The 16,761-nt window shown below is 39.5% G+C and overlaps 1 protein-coding gene across 1 annotated transcript; it reads left to right on the top strand.

Moving 5' to 3' along the window:
- Positions 1–2,222: 2,222 nt before the first annotated feature.
- hspa4a (heat shock protein 4a) lies at positions 2,223–16,435 on the top strand. The gene is made up of 19 exons (XM_020638320.3): positions 2,223–2,537; positions 5,324–5,381; positions 5,522–5,662; positions 6,525–6,647; positions 7,334–7,433; positions 7,967–8,100; positions 8,640–8,884; positions 8,998–9,074; positions 9,394–9,545; positions 9,807–9,913; positions 10,566–10,699; positions 10,947–11,128; positions 11,749–11,832; positions 12,687–12,842; positions 13,332–13,457; positions 13,629–13,736; positions 13,831–13,950; positions 14,332–14,493; positions 15,449–16,435. Exons 1-19 carry the CDS (start codon positions 2,431–2,433, stop codon positions 15,647–15,649), a joined length of 2,517 nt encoding a protein of 838 aa, XP_020493976.2. The 5' UTR covers positions 2,223–2,430; the 3' UTR covers positions 15,650–16,435.
- The last annotated feature ends 326 nt before the right edge of the window (positions 16,436–16,761 follow it).

Here is a 16,761-nt window from a genome sequence, read left to right as displayed (position 1 = left end):
AAAAAGTTTGAGCAAAAAACATTTTCAATTAATATTTAACTGCATGTCTTTGTCATTTTTGTTTTGATCATTCAAGTAAAACAATATTTGACTGTTCAAAAACAGCAGCATAAGTTTTACTGTATTTATTTATTTACATGAAAATCATGGGAGTTCATCAACACCCCCAGCCTCCAAGACATCTTTCAACAAACCATAATCAGACAGGCACAAAAAATAATCTCAGACCCATCTCATGTTCTTCACCCGGAGTACCAGCTCCTCCCCAAGGGCAAACCGTACAGGGCACCCCGAGGGAGGAACAACCGTTTCAGAAATACCTTTGTTCCCTTGTCCATCGAAGCCCTCAACAGTACCTAAGCTGTAATGTGTGTGTATACGTGTGCATGTATGAGGTGGTGTGAGTGTGCGTGTGAAGATGTGTAGATGTACCTGCACTGTTTATCTCTTTACATAACTATCACATATTTATGGTTTTAGTAATTCACTTGTATGGAATTCAATGATTGTTGAATCATGTTTTACCGACGAATTAATGTATTTTGTTATTTTTTTGCTACTGCATCAGAGCTCTGTGAAGTCCAAGACAAATTTCCCACTGGGACAATAAAGTTAATCTTAATCTTAATCTTATAGTTCTGATACTTGTTTCAATGTGTCGTTCTGATACTTGTTTCAATGTGTCGTTCTGATACTTGTTTCAATGTGTCGTTCTGATATGTTGTTTCAATGTGTCGTTCTGATATGTTGTTTCAATGTGTCATTCTGATACTTGTTTCAATGTGTCGTTCTGATATGTTGTTTCAATGTGTCGTTCTGATATGTTGTTTCAATGTGTCATTCTGATACTTGTTTCAATGTGTCGTTCTGATATGTTGTTTTAATGTGTCATTCTGATACTTGTTTCAATGTGTCGTTCTGATACTTGTTTCAATGTGTCGTTCTGATATGTTGTTTCAGTGTGTCGTTCTGATACTTGTTTCAATGTGTCGTTCTGATATGTTGTTTCAATGTGTCGTTCTGATATGTTGTTTCAATGTGTCATTCTGATACTTGTTTCAATGTGTCATTCTGATACTTGTTTCAATGTGTCGTTCTGATATGTTGTTTCAGTGTGTCGTTCTGATACTTGTTTCAATGTGTCGTTCTGATATGTTGTTTCAATGTGTCGTTCTGATATGTTGTTTCAATGTGTCATTCTGATACTTGTTTCAATGTGTCGTTCTGATACTTGTTTCAATGTGTCGTTCTGATATGTTGTTTCAATGTGTCGTTCTGATATGTTGTTTCAATGTGTCGTTCTGATACTTGTTTCAATGTGTCGTTCTGATATGTTGTTTCAATGTGTCATTCTGATACTTGTTTCAATGTGTCGTTCTGATACTTGTTTCAATGTGTCGTTCTGATATGTTGTTTCAGTGTTCTGAAGTGTTGTTTGGCTTTGTTGTTCTGAACATTGGCGATTCTGGAGTCTGTTGAGGCCCAAGGCATAAATTCACAGGGGGGCCCCTCCAAACAGCGTTCATCCTTATTATGTTACAAATAATCTGACACCAACAAAAACATTTATCAAAAGTTATTATGCCCTCTTAGAAAGAAAGAAAGAAAGAAAGAAAGAAAGGATTCAAGAGCCACTGGATGATAAATGCAAAAGTTTCACATGTGTTTAATTAACATGATATCAATGTTTCAATCTATTATGTTTAAATTTTGCAGCAGAAACTGTTTAAAGGCATTTTCAGGACAGATAACCTTGTCATTATTCATCTGCTTTTGATAATCTGTTCACAAAATAATTCTAGACATCATAATTTGACGTCATAACACGTCAACACGACAAGTTTGGTCGTCTTCAGACTTCAAAATGACCTTTTCACGAGTACATATTTAAAATGTAGGTCTGACCAAGACAATTTTTAAAAAAATATTTCAATAACCTTAATATTGTCTTAAAATGTAATCCGCTTTTGGTTGACTTCAAGCATTCAACACTCTGTTACAGCAGTCTATTTTAGACTCGAGTTTATTCCAGTATTCATCAAATAAACCAGCCCTTGATTTAATTTTGTCAATATATTTATCAGTAAATACTGAGCCCCCGAAGTTTATTTCCGCCAGAGAACTGTCCACATGGTTATGGAAAGGTCCAGATATATCTAGAACAGTGTACGTCTCGCGATAAGTTCGAGAAGACGACGAGAAGTCAGTAAAAACCACCTTGCTGCTGCAGCCTGCCAGCACAGATCAGAGACACCGGTATTAATCAGCAGTGTGTGGATTATGACTAGAAGAAGCCCTGCTTTACAGAGCGCAACGTAACTACTTAACCCTGACTTGAACACCTTTATAAAAACGAAACGCGCGGTTTTTTTTGTTTGTGTGTGATTTTTAAATCAAACTGTAGATAACGTTATTACCAGAAGACTGAAGATGTCAGTGGTGGGATTTGACTTGGGTTTTCAAAGCTGCTATGTAGCTGTAGCCCGAGCCGGAGGAATTGAGACAGTCGCTAACGAATACAGCGACAGATGCACACCGTAAGTACCGTAAATGCAGATTTTATTTATTGGATTTGGCTATAAAAAAATAGTTTTTGTTTTTCTCCCGGTGTCAGGGCAATACACGTGAATGCAGCTTTACTCCACGGCTAACTCACTGTTAGCTTCACTTGTACCCTTGTGTTTATTGTCGGTTCAATCTACATCATTTTGGTTGTTCGTTCGGTGCAGTGTGTGTTATTATTTTAACATCCAATCTTTAACCATTCAAAAGCCACCCGTAACTTATCTACTCGGTCCCGCACCAACCAGTGAGCTAGCTACTTAGCTAAGCTTACGGTTCGTTTCTTATTAACGGCACTGCTTTTGGCTTGGAGCTGGGGCTTCAGTTGCCAGGCCAACACAAGCGGGCGGTGTTCCCCCCCCCCCCCTCCACCATGTTCTATTTACTGCTGCTCTTTCGAAGGCGGAAGCTCCGACAAACCGGTGTGCAACGTGTAATAAACCCAGCGCCTTGCGTTCTGATCCGTTCGATGACGACATCAGCCAAGTGGCTTGTTAGAATATTCTAGCAATTTTTTGATGCCTGATGAAGAGTTCAGTTCTTTTTTTTTAATATTAAACAACTATAATTAATATATTTAAAAGAAAGGAAAAAAAATGTCTTAATAGTTTTTGTTTTATGTCCCGACGCGGCACTTTGATGAGTAGATTGTGGCACCTGAAAGAAAATCTAATTGAATTTCAATGTTTTATAACAATGAAGCCCGGAAAAGGATTGGATATAACAACTTAGCAGAAGAATATATCTTTATATTAGATGTTAATATTTGTTATTTGAACAGATACTTTGCGTCTTCCAGGAATCTGTTAATTCAAAGGTCAAAAACAGTACATCATGTTGGTTATTACACATTTAAGACAATTTGCTCAACAACTTACTGAAAACAGCACCCATCTGACTTAGGGCTGGGCAATATATCGAGTTTTTAAGATATGTCGATGTATTTTCAAACAAGATATAGGGTAAGACAATATCGTTAATATCTAAATAGTTTAAGTTGCATTAAAATAATGTTACAGAGGTGCCAGGTCACTTTTTTCTGTCCCTTTTAACCCTGCTCCTCCTCTCTCTCTCTTTTATTGTATTTAAGGAACATTTTTATTTTATAATATTACTTTTTAAATTCACTAACAGGTAGCTTATTTTTCCATGTGTTTTCACTGTTAATAAAATACATATTGATATATATATATATATATCTCGAGTATCGCCATTCAGCTAAACATATCGAGATATCAGTTTTGGTCCATACCGTCCAGCCTTAATCTGACTCCCACGGACAATCATGGTAATGGTTATTGGAATCTACTTCAATTTACCTCTGACCACACCAAGTAAAAGAGAGTATGCATTTTTTAAACTAACGATCAGTAATATTCAAGCCTCTAATGATAAATGTATTCAAGGTTTAAGTTGGGAAGTTGACTTAACTAATGAACATATCGAAACTTTATAGATTTCAGGGGTTTAATGTACAATTTTAGCTTGGTGAGTTGTTGTGAAATGAATGGGTTTGTTACCTGTTAGTAACAAATGAATTACGATTGAAACAATAGCTAATTCATTATGAATGAGTTCATCATTTGAAGTTGAAATTATAATTGAAATATGGTCTTTTTTTTTTAAATTATCTTGCTGATTTCAGTATGAGAGTCGCAAAAGAATAGCCTTCTTGATTTATTAACAGTATTCCTTTATAGTTTGTGATTTCTGCCATTGATCAAATAAAACATGTATTATCCAAAATTAGCATCTGTTACATGTTACAGAAGTGTAAAAATGTTAGATGCAAGAGTTAATTAAAGAAATGTCTTATAATTTGGGGCGCAGTGGTTAGTGCATGTGCCCCACGTATGGAGGCTGGGGTGGCCCAGGTTCAAATCCGACCTGTGGCTCCTTTCCTGCATGTCATTCCCCACTCTTTCTCTCCCTGATTTCTGACTCTATTCACTGTCCTACTTCTACAATGAAGGCACAAAATGCCCAAAAATAATCTGAAAAAACCCAGAAATGTCTTGTAATTAAGCAGTGTTGAATGTCTTTAATTAGTGTTGCCAAAGACTCTAGTCTACAGCTGTCTTGTATATTAGATGAGATAAGACTTCCCCTTTTAATGTCTTTCTTCTGATTAGTTTTCCTAAATGTTAGTGTATTCTTCCCTCCTCATAACTAATCCATGAGCAAACACATCCTAACATCTCCTGACTCACAAATCCTCCGTAGCTTTATATCGGTCTTTAAAAACTTGCTACCTTTACCTCTTCTTGACATCACCAACGAGATAGTGTCTGTAGCTTTGACCACTGTGTTCGATAGGTTTGACAATGACAGGCATATTAAGACCAGGTTTATATTTTAGTTTAAAAATAAATTTGAGTTCAGGCAGAATATTGACAAAGTTGAAACACTGATAAATGTACACGTTTAATTTGACTTTCAGGCCACCAAAAGAAACTGCCAGCATTGGTCGTGCACATTTGAAACAGTCTGTATGTGGGTTGGGCTCTGATTTGTCACGTCATGTGTAGGCATGAGATCTTGTCATCACAAGTTCGACCACATTTTGGATGATAAAGGGTTTCTCACAGAATGCAAATGTACCTGTGGTGGGGGTGGGAGGGAGGGAGGTGATCCCCCCCCCCCCCCCCCCCCCCACTGTTTATATTCTACTTTTCCACATTTTTATAGTTGTTATTGAAAAGCTATGTTGACCCACTCTCCTTTTTTCACTAACTTAACCTTTTCTTTTATTGTCCCCCAGATCATTTGTTTCATTTGGAGCACGGAATCGATCCATAGGAGCAGCTGCAAAGAGCCAGGTAAAAACAGATCAGTCACCCTGTTTCATTCCTTTTAATAAAGTACAAAAATACTGTGTGTAAGATGAGTGTGAATTCTCGTTATTCTAACTCGCCTTTCTTTAATTTTCTCCTCTTTTCCCCTCCAACACCTTGTCCAGGTGGTGACCAACTGTCGGAACACAGTGCAGGGCTTCAAGCGATTCCATGGCAGGGCATTTTCCGACCCGTATGTCCAGTCGGCCAAGACTAACTTGGTGTACGACCTGGCACAGATGCCCTCTGGATCCACCGGTATAAAAGTAAGATTATGAAACGACGCTACTTCATCTGCATTATGGCTACCAAAGGTAACCTGAGGTAGTGGAAGAGAAAGACACGTTCTTTGAAATATTTCAAAAATGACCAAGCCTACATTGCACACAAACACACAGCCTGACATGTGTTTGTGTCCCAGTGGAATTAATTAAAGTAAGTCCTGAAGATGGAATAGAGCAGAAGAAATAACACATTCAGAGAAGTAGAATCAACTTGCTGTTATCTGCAAAATCATTCCTTGCAGTCATAGAGTATTCTGATTGCATATCAACATACTATGTTACTTATTAACTATGCCTGCCAATTAGTTTTAGTTAATTAAATAAATCATTATGGCATTTTTCTAGGTTTAATTTAAAGTGTCTGTAAAGTTTCCATAGTTTAAAGGCTTTATATGTGATTTTCCACACTTAAATATAATAGAAATCAAGTATATCCTCTGAAAATAACTATGTGAGTAATGACTGTCTACAATGGGTGTAACACCTGAGTCCCACTGTCTGTGATGTTTTCCAAGTTTTCCAAGTCATATTTTCAGTTTGTTGACATTGCCAGGACGACGGCTGACTCCTCCCCTCACGAATAAAAGTTGTTTAATTGAGGGACTAAAGAAAAGAAGAATAACATACTGTACTCACTGCTTAACTGTGTTTCTAGATCACGCTCATTTCGGGTAAATTTACATGCAGTGTGAAGATACGAGCATAATGAAGATACAGCAATGCGCCGCGTGTTGTTTTGGTTTCATGCTGGTGCTCAACGGCGACATCTGCTGGATCCAAAAAATCGCGTATTAAACCTTTAACTGTGTCACTAAAGATAACATCTTATTCCTTTGAACTCTAGGTGATGTACATGGAGGAGGAGAAAGTGTTCAGCATCGAGCAGGTCACTGGCATGCTGCTGAACAAGCTGAAGGAGACTGCTGAAAGTGCACTGAAGAAACCCGTTGCAGACTGTGTCATCTCGGTAAGAGATTGTGCAACGGTTCAAAGGCTTCAGCAGTTTGTACAAAAACCCATTTAACTGCTTGAAAAGAGTCACCATTGCACTGTATTAACTTAGCTAGTGTGAGTGGCAGCAATTAAAGTCAGCTTCTTGCATTTTCAAGTCATGTGGGGGTAAGAAAAAAAAGAAGCCCTGTGAAAGCTGCCTCGCGTTTGACATTTTGAGCACTGAGCACTTTTCCAGATGTCTTGTCTGAAAGCCTTATTTCCTCTCTCGTCACCTTGTCGGGCAAAAAGCTTGTGTTGTTCAGTAAACAAATTCACCAGCAGCATCTGTTATGCAGTCTCCCAGATCTCACACAGAGAGATGTTTGCTCTCACTAAGCCTATATCTAGCGTTTACATCAGCCTTGGTGATAGATTACATGTTTTTTATTACTGTGCTAAATTTAGCCCTTCAGCTTCTCCACAAGGAGATGTTTTGTTTTGGCACCCAGAGTAACAGACATGGTAACGTTATCCAGACATCTTGTGATGCAGGGGATTAGTTTTGGATATCTTTAGCATCATTATCTGTGTCTTATTCTAATACAGTGTTTGAGTGTGAATATATTTTGTGAAGATCAGTGGGTTCAGTAAAAGCTTATTATGAAACGGTCTATTTTTGGTATAATTTGAAAACTGTATTTTATTTTTCTTCTCTCCAAGGTACCAAGCTATTTCACTGACGCCGAGAGAAGGTCTGTCATGGATGCAGCTCAGATTGCAGGCCTCAACTGTCTACGGCTGATGAATGAGACCACTGCAGGTACATTCAAACACTTCACTGCAGGACTTCAGGTTCACAAACAGTCGTAGTATCTTTTATCAGGCTTTTTCAACAGATGTATCACTGAGCTGTAAAGTGACATCAATGTGTTGTTTTGTATGTTGAGATATGTTTTTGGTATATCCTCGAGCAGTTCAGTCAAATGAGCCCTGAGAAAGTGTTTAGCTGTTCACTACTAGCCATGCACATGCCAAAAATGTAGCCTATGAGTCACTGCTGAGTAAAACTACCCGGGGTGGAGCTATGCTATGCTAACGCTATGCATCTATGGAAATATGTCACAGTTAAGCTACCGTATATTTAAAGCTCTGATTTATGTTTTAGTTCGGTACTTTCTCACACGGGCAGAGAAAATCTTAAAGCAAGGCCCTCATATATCTCGCATGCTCTCGTTGTCTGTTGGTGAAACTGTACTGCAGGTCAGACTGTTCTGTTTAAATGCACGATTCAGAATGGTAAATGCATTGGTAGGCCAAAACTAACACCTGTGTGGCTGTGGCTGTCTGTTGCAGTGACTCTTGCATATGGCATCTACAAGCAGGACCTGCCCGCTCCAGAGGAGAAGCCCAGGATAGTGGTGTTTGTAGACGTGGGCCACTCGGGTTACCAGGTGTCGGTTTGTGCCTTCAACAAGGGAAAGCTCAAGGTGAGCGATGAATAATTTGTGCCCATTTTGAAAAGAGATACTGAATGGGGGAAATGCCTCAAGGCAGAATATGAGGATGCATCATCTTTTAAGTGTCAGGAGTGTTGACCTTACATCTGTGATTAACTGATTATTAAGCAGGTATACCTGCCAATGCTTTTTTTTTTTTAATCACTCATTCTTGCTCATTTTTTTTTCTTTAGCCTTGAACAAATAAAGCATATGAATTGAAATCATAGGAATTCACTTTCCTCTATATGTTTGCTGCCCTACAACTGAGCTATTTACATAATTGATAAAGCACAAACTCTGCCTTAGCAAGTTTTATACCTCGATATCAAATGAAGCAAGTAAGGTTGCCGGATTTTGACATTTGATTTAAAAAGAAAAAAAATAGTAGATACGTTCACAAACATACTTTTAAAAATGTCTTTTCTCACAGAAACGGAGAAATGCAGCAATTTGAAATATTCATCAAATAGTTTGATCAGTTTTCCAGACCTTCAAACGTTAACCTGCTTCTCCCTCGCTGCCTTTAGATCCTTGCTACGGCGTTCGATTCGGATCTTGGCGGCAAGGACTTTGACGACATCCTGGTCAGCCACTTCTGTGAGGAGTTTCGAAAAAAGTACAAGCTGGACGTCAAGTCCAAACCCCGGGCGCTTGGCAGACTCTACCAAGAGTGTGAGAAGCTCAAGAAGCTGATGAGCGCCAACTGCTCGGACCTGCCCCTCAACATTGAGTGCTTCATGAATGACATTGATGTTTCCGGTAAACTTAACAGGTGAGAGGCAAACATGATGCTTATAATGAAAGAGGATGAAGTTATACAATAGTAATAACAAAGATCCTGTGTTTGTGCGTGTCTATTAACAATCTATGACCTTGTGTTCCCAGGGGTCAGTTTGAGGAGATGTGTGCAGGGCTGCTGGCCAAAGTAGAGGCTCCCCTCCGCAGCATCTTGGAACAAGCCAGTGAGTACATCTCATCTAAAGCAGCTGGACACACACTCGCATAGATGAGGCTCAGCCAGGGGACCTCAGGCTGCACAGCTGCCTTTCTCCTGCCTCCTTTTAGTCATCCCCCCCCCCCCCCCCTCTTTCTCTCTCTGCTGTCAGCTGCTTTTTAATTTCTAAGGCAAATTATTAACAAAAGCAAGCCCTCCCTGTCTTCAGTATGAGTGATGTGCATTCACCATAAGATATTTAAAGACCACGTATAGATACATTTCTACAACAAATATGTAATGTGCGTGCATGTGCTGTTCACACTGTGCGTCTTTCTTGTCTCCAGAGCTGAAAAAGGAGGACATCTATGCAGTGGAGATTGTTGGAGGAGCCTCCAGAATCCCTGCCATCAAAGAGAGAATCAGCAAATTTTTCGGCAAAGAGCTGAGCACCACTCTGAATGCAGACGAGGCCGTGGCCAGAGGCTGTGCTCTGCAGGTACGGCTCGCCTGGCACGGATCACCAACAATTTTGGTCCTGTTAGTGACTCACTCGCTGGCAGCTGTGTTGTAGTGTTCAAGCATGTGAATGTGTTTTCTAGAAAGCTAGTCTTCCCCCCCCCCCCCCCCCCCCAAAAAAAAAATGAAAATAATAATAATTACAGGGGGGGGGGGGGGGGGGGGGAAATACCATCCAAGCTCTGTTGTTCTTTCTTTGAGTCATAACTTGTTTAATGATGTTTTCGTTTCTTTCCCTCAGTGTGCGATCCTGTCACCAGCATTCAAAGTCAGAGAGTTCTCCATTACAGATGTTGTCCCCTACCCAATCTCCCTCAAATGGAACTCAGCCGCAGAGGAGGGACTGAGGTACGATCTCTGTTAGCTTCATCTGAGAACATTAAAAACTATTTTTAACTAGTTGTCTGCGTCCTACAGGAAAAAAATAGAAGAGTTCATCCCACCTGTTAATCATGTTTTTTTCCATGCTTTGAAACCCTCGTTATTGTTGCTGATGTGTATCAGGACATTTCCATATACTGTAGGGTTTAAGGAGAAATCATCTAAGGCATTGCAGTCTTGTGTCTATAATTTTATTACTTATTATCAGCCGAATGTGTCTCTCCTTGATTTCTTATATAATATCTGTTATGACATAGCTGCCAGTATGAATTCAACAAAAAAAGACTTGTTTTTTTTTCTGATAGAAAAATAATCTTCCCAAAACCTGCAGTTAAGACGAGGCCAGAGGTCTCTTAAGGGAATTATTTTTTATGGACCACACCTGCCTGCGTCCATTGTTTATCCAGACACATGTACATGCTGGATTTTCTGCCACACCTAAACATAACCAGTTCATTTACACCACATGCATTAAAAAAAATCTACCAGCTGCTTATTCTGTTACTTAGTTATAACAGATATATACAGCTACTTCTAGCTCATTTTCAAGCTGTGTCAAATATTTGATCCTTTCTGTATCATTAATGTTTGACCTCCTGTCACATTTTTTTTTTTACAGTGATTGTGAGGTTTTCCCCAAGAACCATGCTGCTCCCTTCTCCAAAGTCTTGACCTTCTTCCGGAAAGAGCCCTTCACCCTTGAAGCTTACTACAACAACCTAAAGGAGCTGCCGTACCCCAGCAGCACTATAGGTACTGCCAGTTTAGATTCAGTAATTTATTGTCAAAGAAACTGATCAATGAAGATATCCAGTGTGGAGTAGGTTGTTAACATGTTTCCTTTTGGTTAACTAAAGGGTTAAAAAACTTGAAAAATGTTAGGAAATGTATAAAAAGGGTTTACCTAGCGTTGCATTTCCCTTTAAAAATCTTATGGGTTAGATTTCAATCATATAGAATCATCTGTTCTAACCTTTGGTCATATTCTCTGACCCTTCAGGCCAGTTCCTGATCCAGAATGTGGTTCCTCAGGCGTCTGGGGAGAGTGCAAAGGTGAAGGTCAAAGTCCGGGTCAGTGTTCACGGCGTCTTCAGCGTATCGAGCGCCTCTCTTGTCGAGGTCTTAAAAACAGCAGAAGGGGAGGAGCCGATGGAGACGGAGCAACCGGGGAAGGACGAGGAGGTGTGTACTGTGTGTATTAACATTGTGTGTGTCTAAGGACTAATGACTCAGAAACATAAAGACACAAAGCGATGCCACTTGTTTGTTTGGTGCTGTTTGCTTTCTCTTAGGCCTCAGTTGTGTTTACAAAGACACGGCTAAGCCACACCTCATTTTTAAATAGGTAGTCATGTCATCATCATGGAATTTAGTGATCTTGCCTTACCAGGCTTTAGAGTGTTTTAAGGAGCTGCCTCTATTTCTCCCTTTTGCTTGACTTTCTGCACGACAGAGCCAATTGTTGGAGATCAAATAAACTGTTATTTCCAACCTTCAGATACAGAATCTGAAATACATGTGTCATTATTATTGTCAAGTTGCATACAAATAGTACCTATGTGAGTCTTAAACATGACTGAGCTGAGGATGATTCAATTTGGTGAAGCAGCAAACAGACAGTTATGAACAAACAGAAACTTGTACACACCAATTAAATCTTGTCAAGTCAGCATCCTGGTCCTAACATGTTTCTTGGTTAATGGCCAGCTGACACTGTTGAACTTTGTCTGTGGAGAAAAGCAGCCACAGCTTTTGTGTTTCACAGACTGTACTGTGTCTTGTCTTCTGTTATGGTGTGTCAGAACAAAATGCAAGTGGACCCGGAGGATCAGAAACTTGCGTCCGGAGACAATGGAGACAAGAAGTCAGAGACGGAGGAGATGGAGGTAACCTTGTGCTCGGTGATAAGGCGATCAACTTCATGCCCATACCATTTTGATACTGTATATGAAATAAAATGTGACTTTAAAGTGCTTGCCAGGTGGCAAAATGACTCTGTTATGAAAAATTACCTCCCCTGTTCCTGTGTAGAAAAAGAAGAGGGCAGTAATCCTGTACAGAATGTGTGATTGCCAATTCAGCAAATATAGAAAGATCAAATTAACATCGCTAACAATTAAGTGCAGGAACATCAAAACTTTGACGTCTTTTACACCGATTTAAAAAAGTCTGTAAATGATTAACACTGATCATTCTATTATTTAATTCCAATTATGGTGTCTTTTTAAGTTTAACCATTTTCCCAATTGTCATACCATTAAACTCATTTATTAGCATGATATGCAAATTCATTTTAACAATCTTTTTAGCCATATCACCCAGCACAAAGGTAACCACAGTAAACAAACTTCTAGATCAGCAAATTTTACATCAGATGATTCACATACGTCAAAGGTGCTGCTGTCATCCTTAAATGAGGGATTAAGAGTTTATGATTGGTAAACTTCCTGATGCGGTATCTTTTTACATTTTAGCATCAGGTTTTGTTGAGTTCAGAGAATATTTTAACTATATCCTCACCATAAACATTTCTAGAGAATACTATAAACATTTAAATCTCTCACATACACCTGCTAAATGTCAAATATGTGTAAAGAAATGTATGTAAAAATCACAAGTCCACACTGATTTAAATGTTTCTAATTGGGTGGGGGGTTGCTGGTTTGATTTACTCAAAGCACATGTTAACATAGTTCAGTAAACACCTTTGCACAGACTAATGTCCATCCTTTCCTTCCAGACAATGACGGAGGACGCCAATAAGGAGAAGAAGAACGACCAGCCCCCTCAGGCAAAGAAGCCCAAAGTGAAAACGAAGATGATTGAGCTGCCCATAGTGAACAATTTGAGCTGGCAGCTGTCCAGCGATGTACTAAATGTATTTGTGGAGAATGAGGTAATGCGCTAAAGATCACCAGGAATGTCCAGCATGCACTCGCTCAGTGTTTGGTTAGCAGCATGCCACTGAGACTTTGTGTTCCTGGTTACATTGGCTTTTGTTTTGTTTTTATTTTTCACATATTGTTGTTATGTTTGAAATGACTATAGTTGCGTTTCATCTGATGACCTTATAAGGGCATATAGAAGGGGAGATTACATTTCTACAAATCATATTGAATCTTGACTACTTGGTTTACTTACATGATTTACAGATTTGACCAGGTTATTAATATTGTTAATCTTATGGTTCAGGAATTGAAATGTATAGAGTCATTAATTTTTAAAGTTATATCTCAGCTCTAGATATTATTCTTTACCAAATACTATTTCTATTTGCTCCCTTGGTCTTTCCTCCAGTGCTTTGATCCTCCACAACTTGCCTGTGTGCCCCGATATGCTTCCACTGACTAATCATTAATCACCAACCCATATTTGACTTCTCTAGGGTAAGATGGTCATGCAGGACAAGTTGGAGAAGGAAAGGAACGACGCAAAGAACAACGTAGAAGAATATGTGTACGAGATGAGGGACAAGCTGCATGGCGCTCTGGAGAAGTTTGTGACCGAGGCTGTGAGTATACGTAACACAGATGTTCTGTTAAGAAGCTCTGCGTTGTAGAAATAAGCAGTGCTCTCTTGAACTTTCAGTGTATTAAAGCTTTAAGTTTAAATACGATGCGTGGATTGTTTTCTTATTAGGGTTTATATAAATTGTGTTTTTATCATCTTGTAAATCACGCAGGATCGTGACACATTCTCGTTAAAACTGGAGGACACAGAGAACTGGCTGTATGAAGACGGAGAGGACCAACAGAAACAAGTTTATATTGACAAACTGGCTGAACTGAAGGTAACCAGGCGCAGAGTGTAACTGGTCATTTAGTGGTGAATAGGCCCGGTCCCTGCAGCTCGATTACTAAACCTGACAATGTTTCTTTTAACAGAAAATGGGCCAGCCCATACATGAGAGGTACATTGAATCTGAAGAGAGGCCAAGAGCATTTGAGGAGCTCGGCAGACAGATCCAGCTGTACATGAAGATCATTGAGGCTTACAAAGCAAAGGTTTGTCACACACAGCGAGTTTGTTGACTTATAGAAGTCCCTGTTTGGTTGATTTCTCACCATGTATGTGTGTGATGAGTTTGTACTGTTGATCTCTATAAGCGGAGCGGAGTGAGGAGGACGTTGAGAACGTGCATAAAATGTCACTTCCTGGAGCTTTCGCAGAAAATACGACCCGGGGAAAAATGTTATACAGGCAACACAGTTAGACAGTGAACATCTACTTAACGCTTATTAATGGGCGATAAAAAACGATTTATACATGTAAAAAGTTACATATAGCCCCTTTTAAAGAAAGCATTTTTAGATAGCATAGTTTGTCTCTAATGATCAACGTTCACTTCAATCGGTATCATAATTAACCTGTGCTCCTCCTGGCAGGACGAGCAGTACAATCACCTGGACGAGCTGGAGGTCACTCGGGCGGACAAGCAAGTGAACGACGCGATGGTGTGGATGAACGGGAAGATGAACCAGCAGAATAGCCAGGACCTCACTCTTGACCCAGTGGTCAAAGTTGAGGAAATCAAGGCCAAGACTAAGGTACAACACATAACCTTGAAACAAACAGGAGGTTGCAGAAATGTTTATGTAGCTTACTAATCAGGTCTTACACAAATTCCCGACATTATGATTTATCATGATTCTATTTCCCTGCGGGATGATCTCTAACACTGACACACTTGATAAATAAAAAAGAAGTGGGGGGAAAAAAGATCTGACTTTGATATGCGTAGTGTTGCATAATTAAAACATTCTCTGTAATGTCATAGGTTAAGATGAGATTGAAGAAGCGACAGAAATCTTTGGAACTAAACAATCTCAATCCGTCTGCAGTCATCTTCTTTCACTGAAGACTTTTGAAATGCGTGTTTGTTGAATGCAGGTTGGATTGATCATTTGTTAGACTTCTCTGGTAGTCAAGGATTCTAAACACTGATCTGCTTTCACGACACAGCGTCAATCACGCTTGTGGCTCAAGTTAAAACGTTTGACTTGTAATTAATTTGTTAGCTTCACTTGTATGCAGATATCCGTGTCATAGACAGATATGACTCAGTGTTTAAATACTGCAGATGGGAGCCGGTATGTGTAAGCGCAGACAACATTTGTTTATTGCTGTCAACACTGTTTCTCCTGCATACACCAAAGTCTGCTGTAATTGGCCAATACAGCTCGGACTACAAATGTACTACAAAAACGGACACCAGAACACTTCAGATGCCGAAAATCCAGAATCCAGACTCCAGAGTGAAGATTCTACATTTCTATGTAGTATCTGTAATAAAGAGATTAGAAACTAGCCAGCAGTAAAACCACTGCCAGCCCCAAACAGAGAGAACTGTGACCTCTTAGACCAGCTGCACTTCAGTATTAGAAAAGGAGTGTGACAAAATAGAACAAGCCTTCATTGTACAAAGGAGTACAAATGGATTTAATCGCTTTGTAAAACTCAAATTTACTCTTCCTCTGACATATCATTTGATTCCCCTCTCAGGAGCTTTATTCGGCCTGCAACCCTGTGGTGTCCAAATCCAAGCCCAAGGTGGAGCCCCCCAAAGAGGAGAAGACGGAGAACGGACCAGTCAATGGGCAGGAAGGAACAGAGAACCAGCCATGTAACCCAGACAAAGCCACATCAGCAGGCACAGGACAGGGAACGGCCGAGAAAAAGCTCCCTGAAATGGACATTGACTAACTGTTGAAGCGGCCACCACTGATTTTCACCTCTGTATGTCCTGCTACTCGCCGCCCAATTCTGTTGATCTTCTGAGATTGTTATTGACCATGCTGTAGCCACTCTCTTGAAGACACAGACAGCAGCAACCCCTCTCAATAGGATTTAACCATAAGTTTCTCGGCATGTCATTTTCTCACTTTTACTATTTTATGACCTGAAAGTTGTTCGCGTGGGATGGAAGCTTCTTACTCTGTATTGCTCTGATAGTCCTCATGTCAAAGATTGTTTTGTTCAGCTTCCTCTGAGCATATTTAAGATAAGAATGTCAGTTATGAAGAATTGTAAGTAAAGCGGCTGTGCAGAAAACATCTAGTAATACAAACAGGATTCACAAGAATGTAAAATATCGCATTGTGTCTAAAGATATACAGATAGTCACACATGTAAACAAACATGGATTGGTACAAGTTGTACATGGAAAATAGTGCCGTTTTTTCACTACAAATAATTGTAACAGCAGGAGTATGATGTTTCTTGTTGAAAAGGACAGATACCGTTTTTGTTGAGATTACTTGTACTGTATGTTAAAACTAGGTTCTGCAAGTTAACGTCATGCAGGATTTAATTGTCTGGCTTTTCTCATTCAAAAGCAATGGTCTTTTGGTTGTTCTCTGGTAGCCTTGTATTGTTTTTTTTTTTTCTACTTGTCATTGTGAATGCTGGTCCAACAAATTGCCCTCTGGGTTCTGCTGTTGTTACCACATAACCATGACAAAGCAAAAATAAATATTGTGAAAAAAAGAATGTTTTTTTTGAGAAATCACTTATTTTTTAGGACGATTGATCCCACTATCTGTCCTCTGAAGGGTAGGCTTGCACTTCATATTGGCCGTGAATAAGCCACAGCTACCTGATGCCTTGTCCACTGTGGTCATCTGCTTCAATGTCATTCAGTGACATGAAGATCTCTTGTTAAGAGTCCAGTGGTCATGGCCATGGCACCTGTTTGTGACAGCATGGAAATGGTAGGTTTAAATAGGTCAATCTCTACCTGGGGAACATTTCAATGTAAATACAATAATGTATCCGATGAGTCAATAAATCGATTACTGGACAGGGAAATATTTAAA

Source organism: Labrus bergylta, chromosome 14 (genome assembly GCF_963930695.1).
Source record: "Labrus bergylta chromosome 14, fLabBer1.1, whole genome shotgun sequence".
Classification (NCBI taxonomy): Eukaryota; Metazoa; Chordata; class Actinopteri; order Labriformes; family Labridae; genus Labrus; species Labrus bergylta.
Note: the sequence above shows the minus strand (reverse complement) of the source record. Positions and strands in the feature narration are given on the sequence as shown.

Coding starts and splice junctions, on each gene's coding strand:
- hspa4a (XM_020638320.3), top strand. CDS start 2,431: ATGTCAGTGGTGGGATTTGACTTGGGTTTTCAAAGCTGCTATGTAGCT. Junction 9,914..10,565: donor GCCGCAGAGGAGGGACTGAG/GTACGATCTCTG, acceptor TTTTTTTTACAG/TGATTGTGAGGTTTTCCCCA. Junction 13,737..13,830: donor ACAAACTGGCTGAACTGAAG/GTAACCAGGCGC, acceptor TTCTTTTAACAG/AAAATGGGCCAGCCCATACA.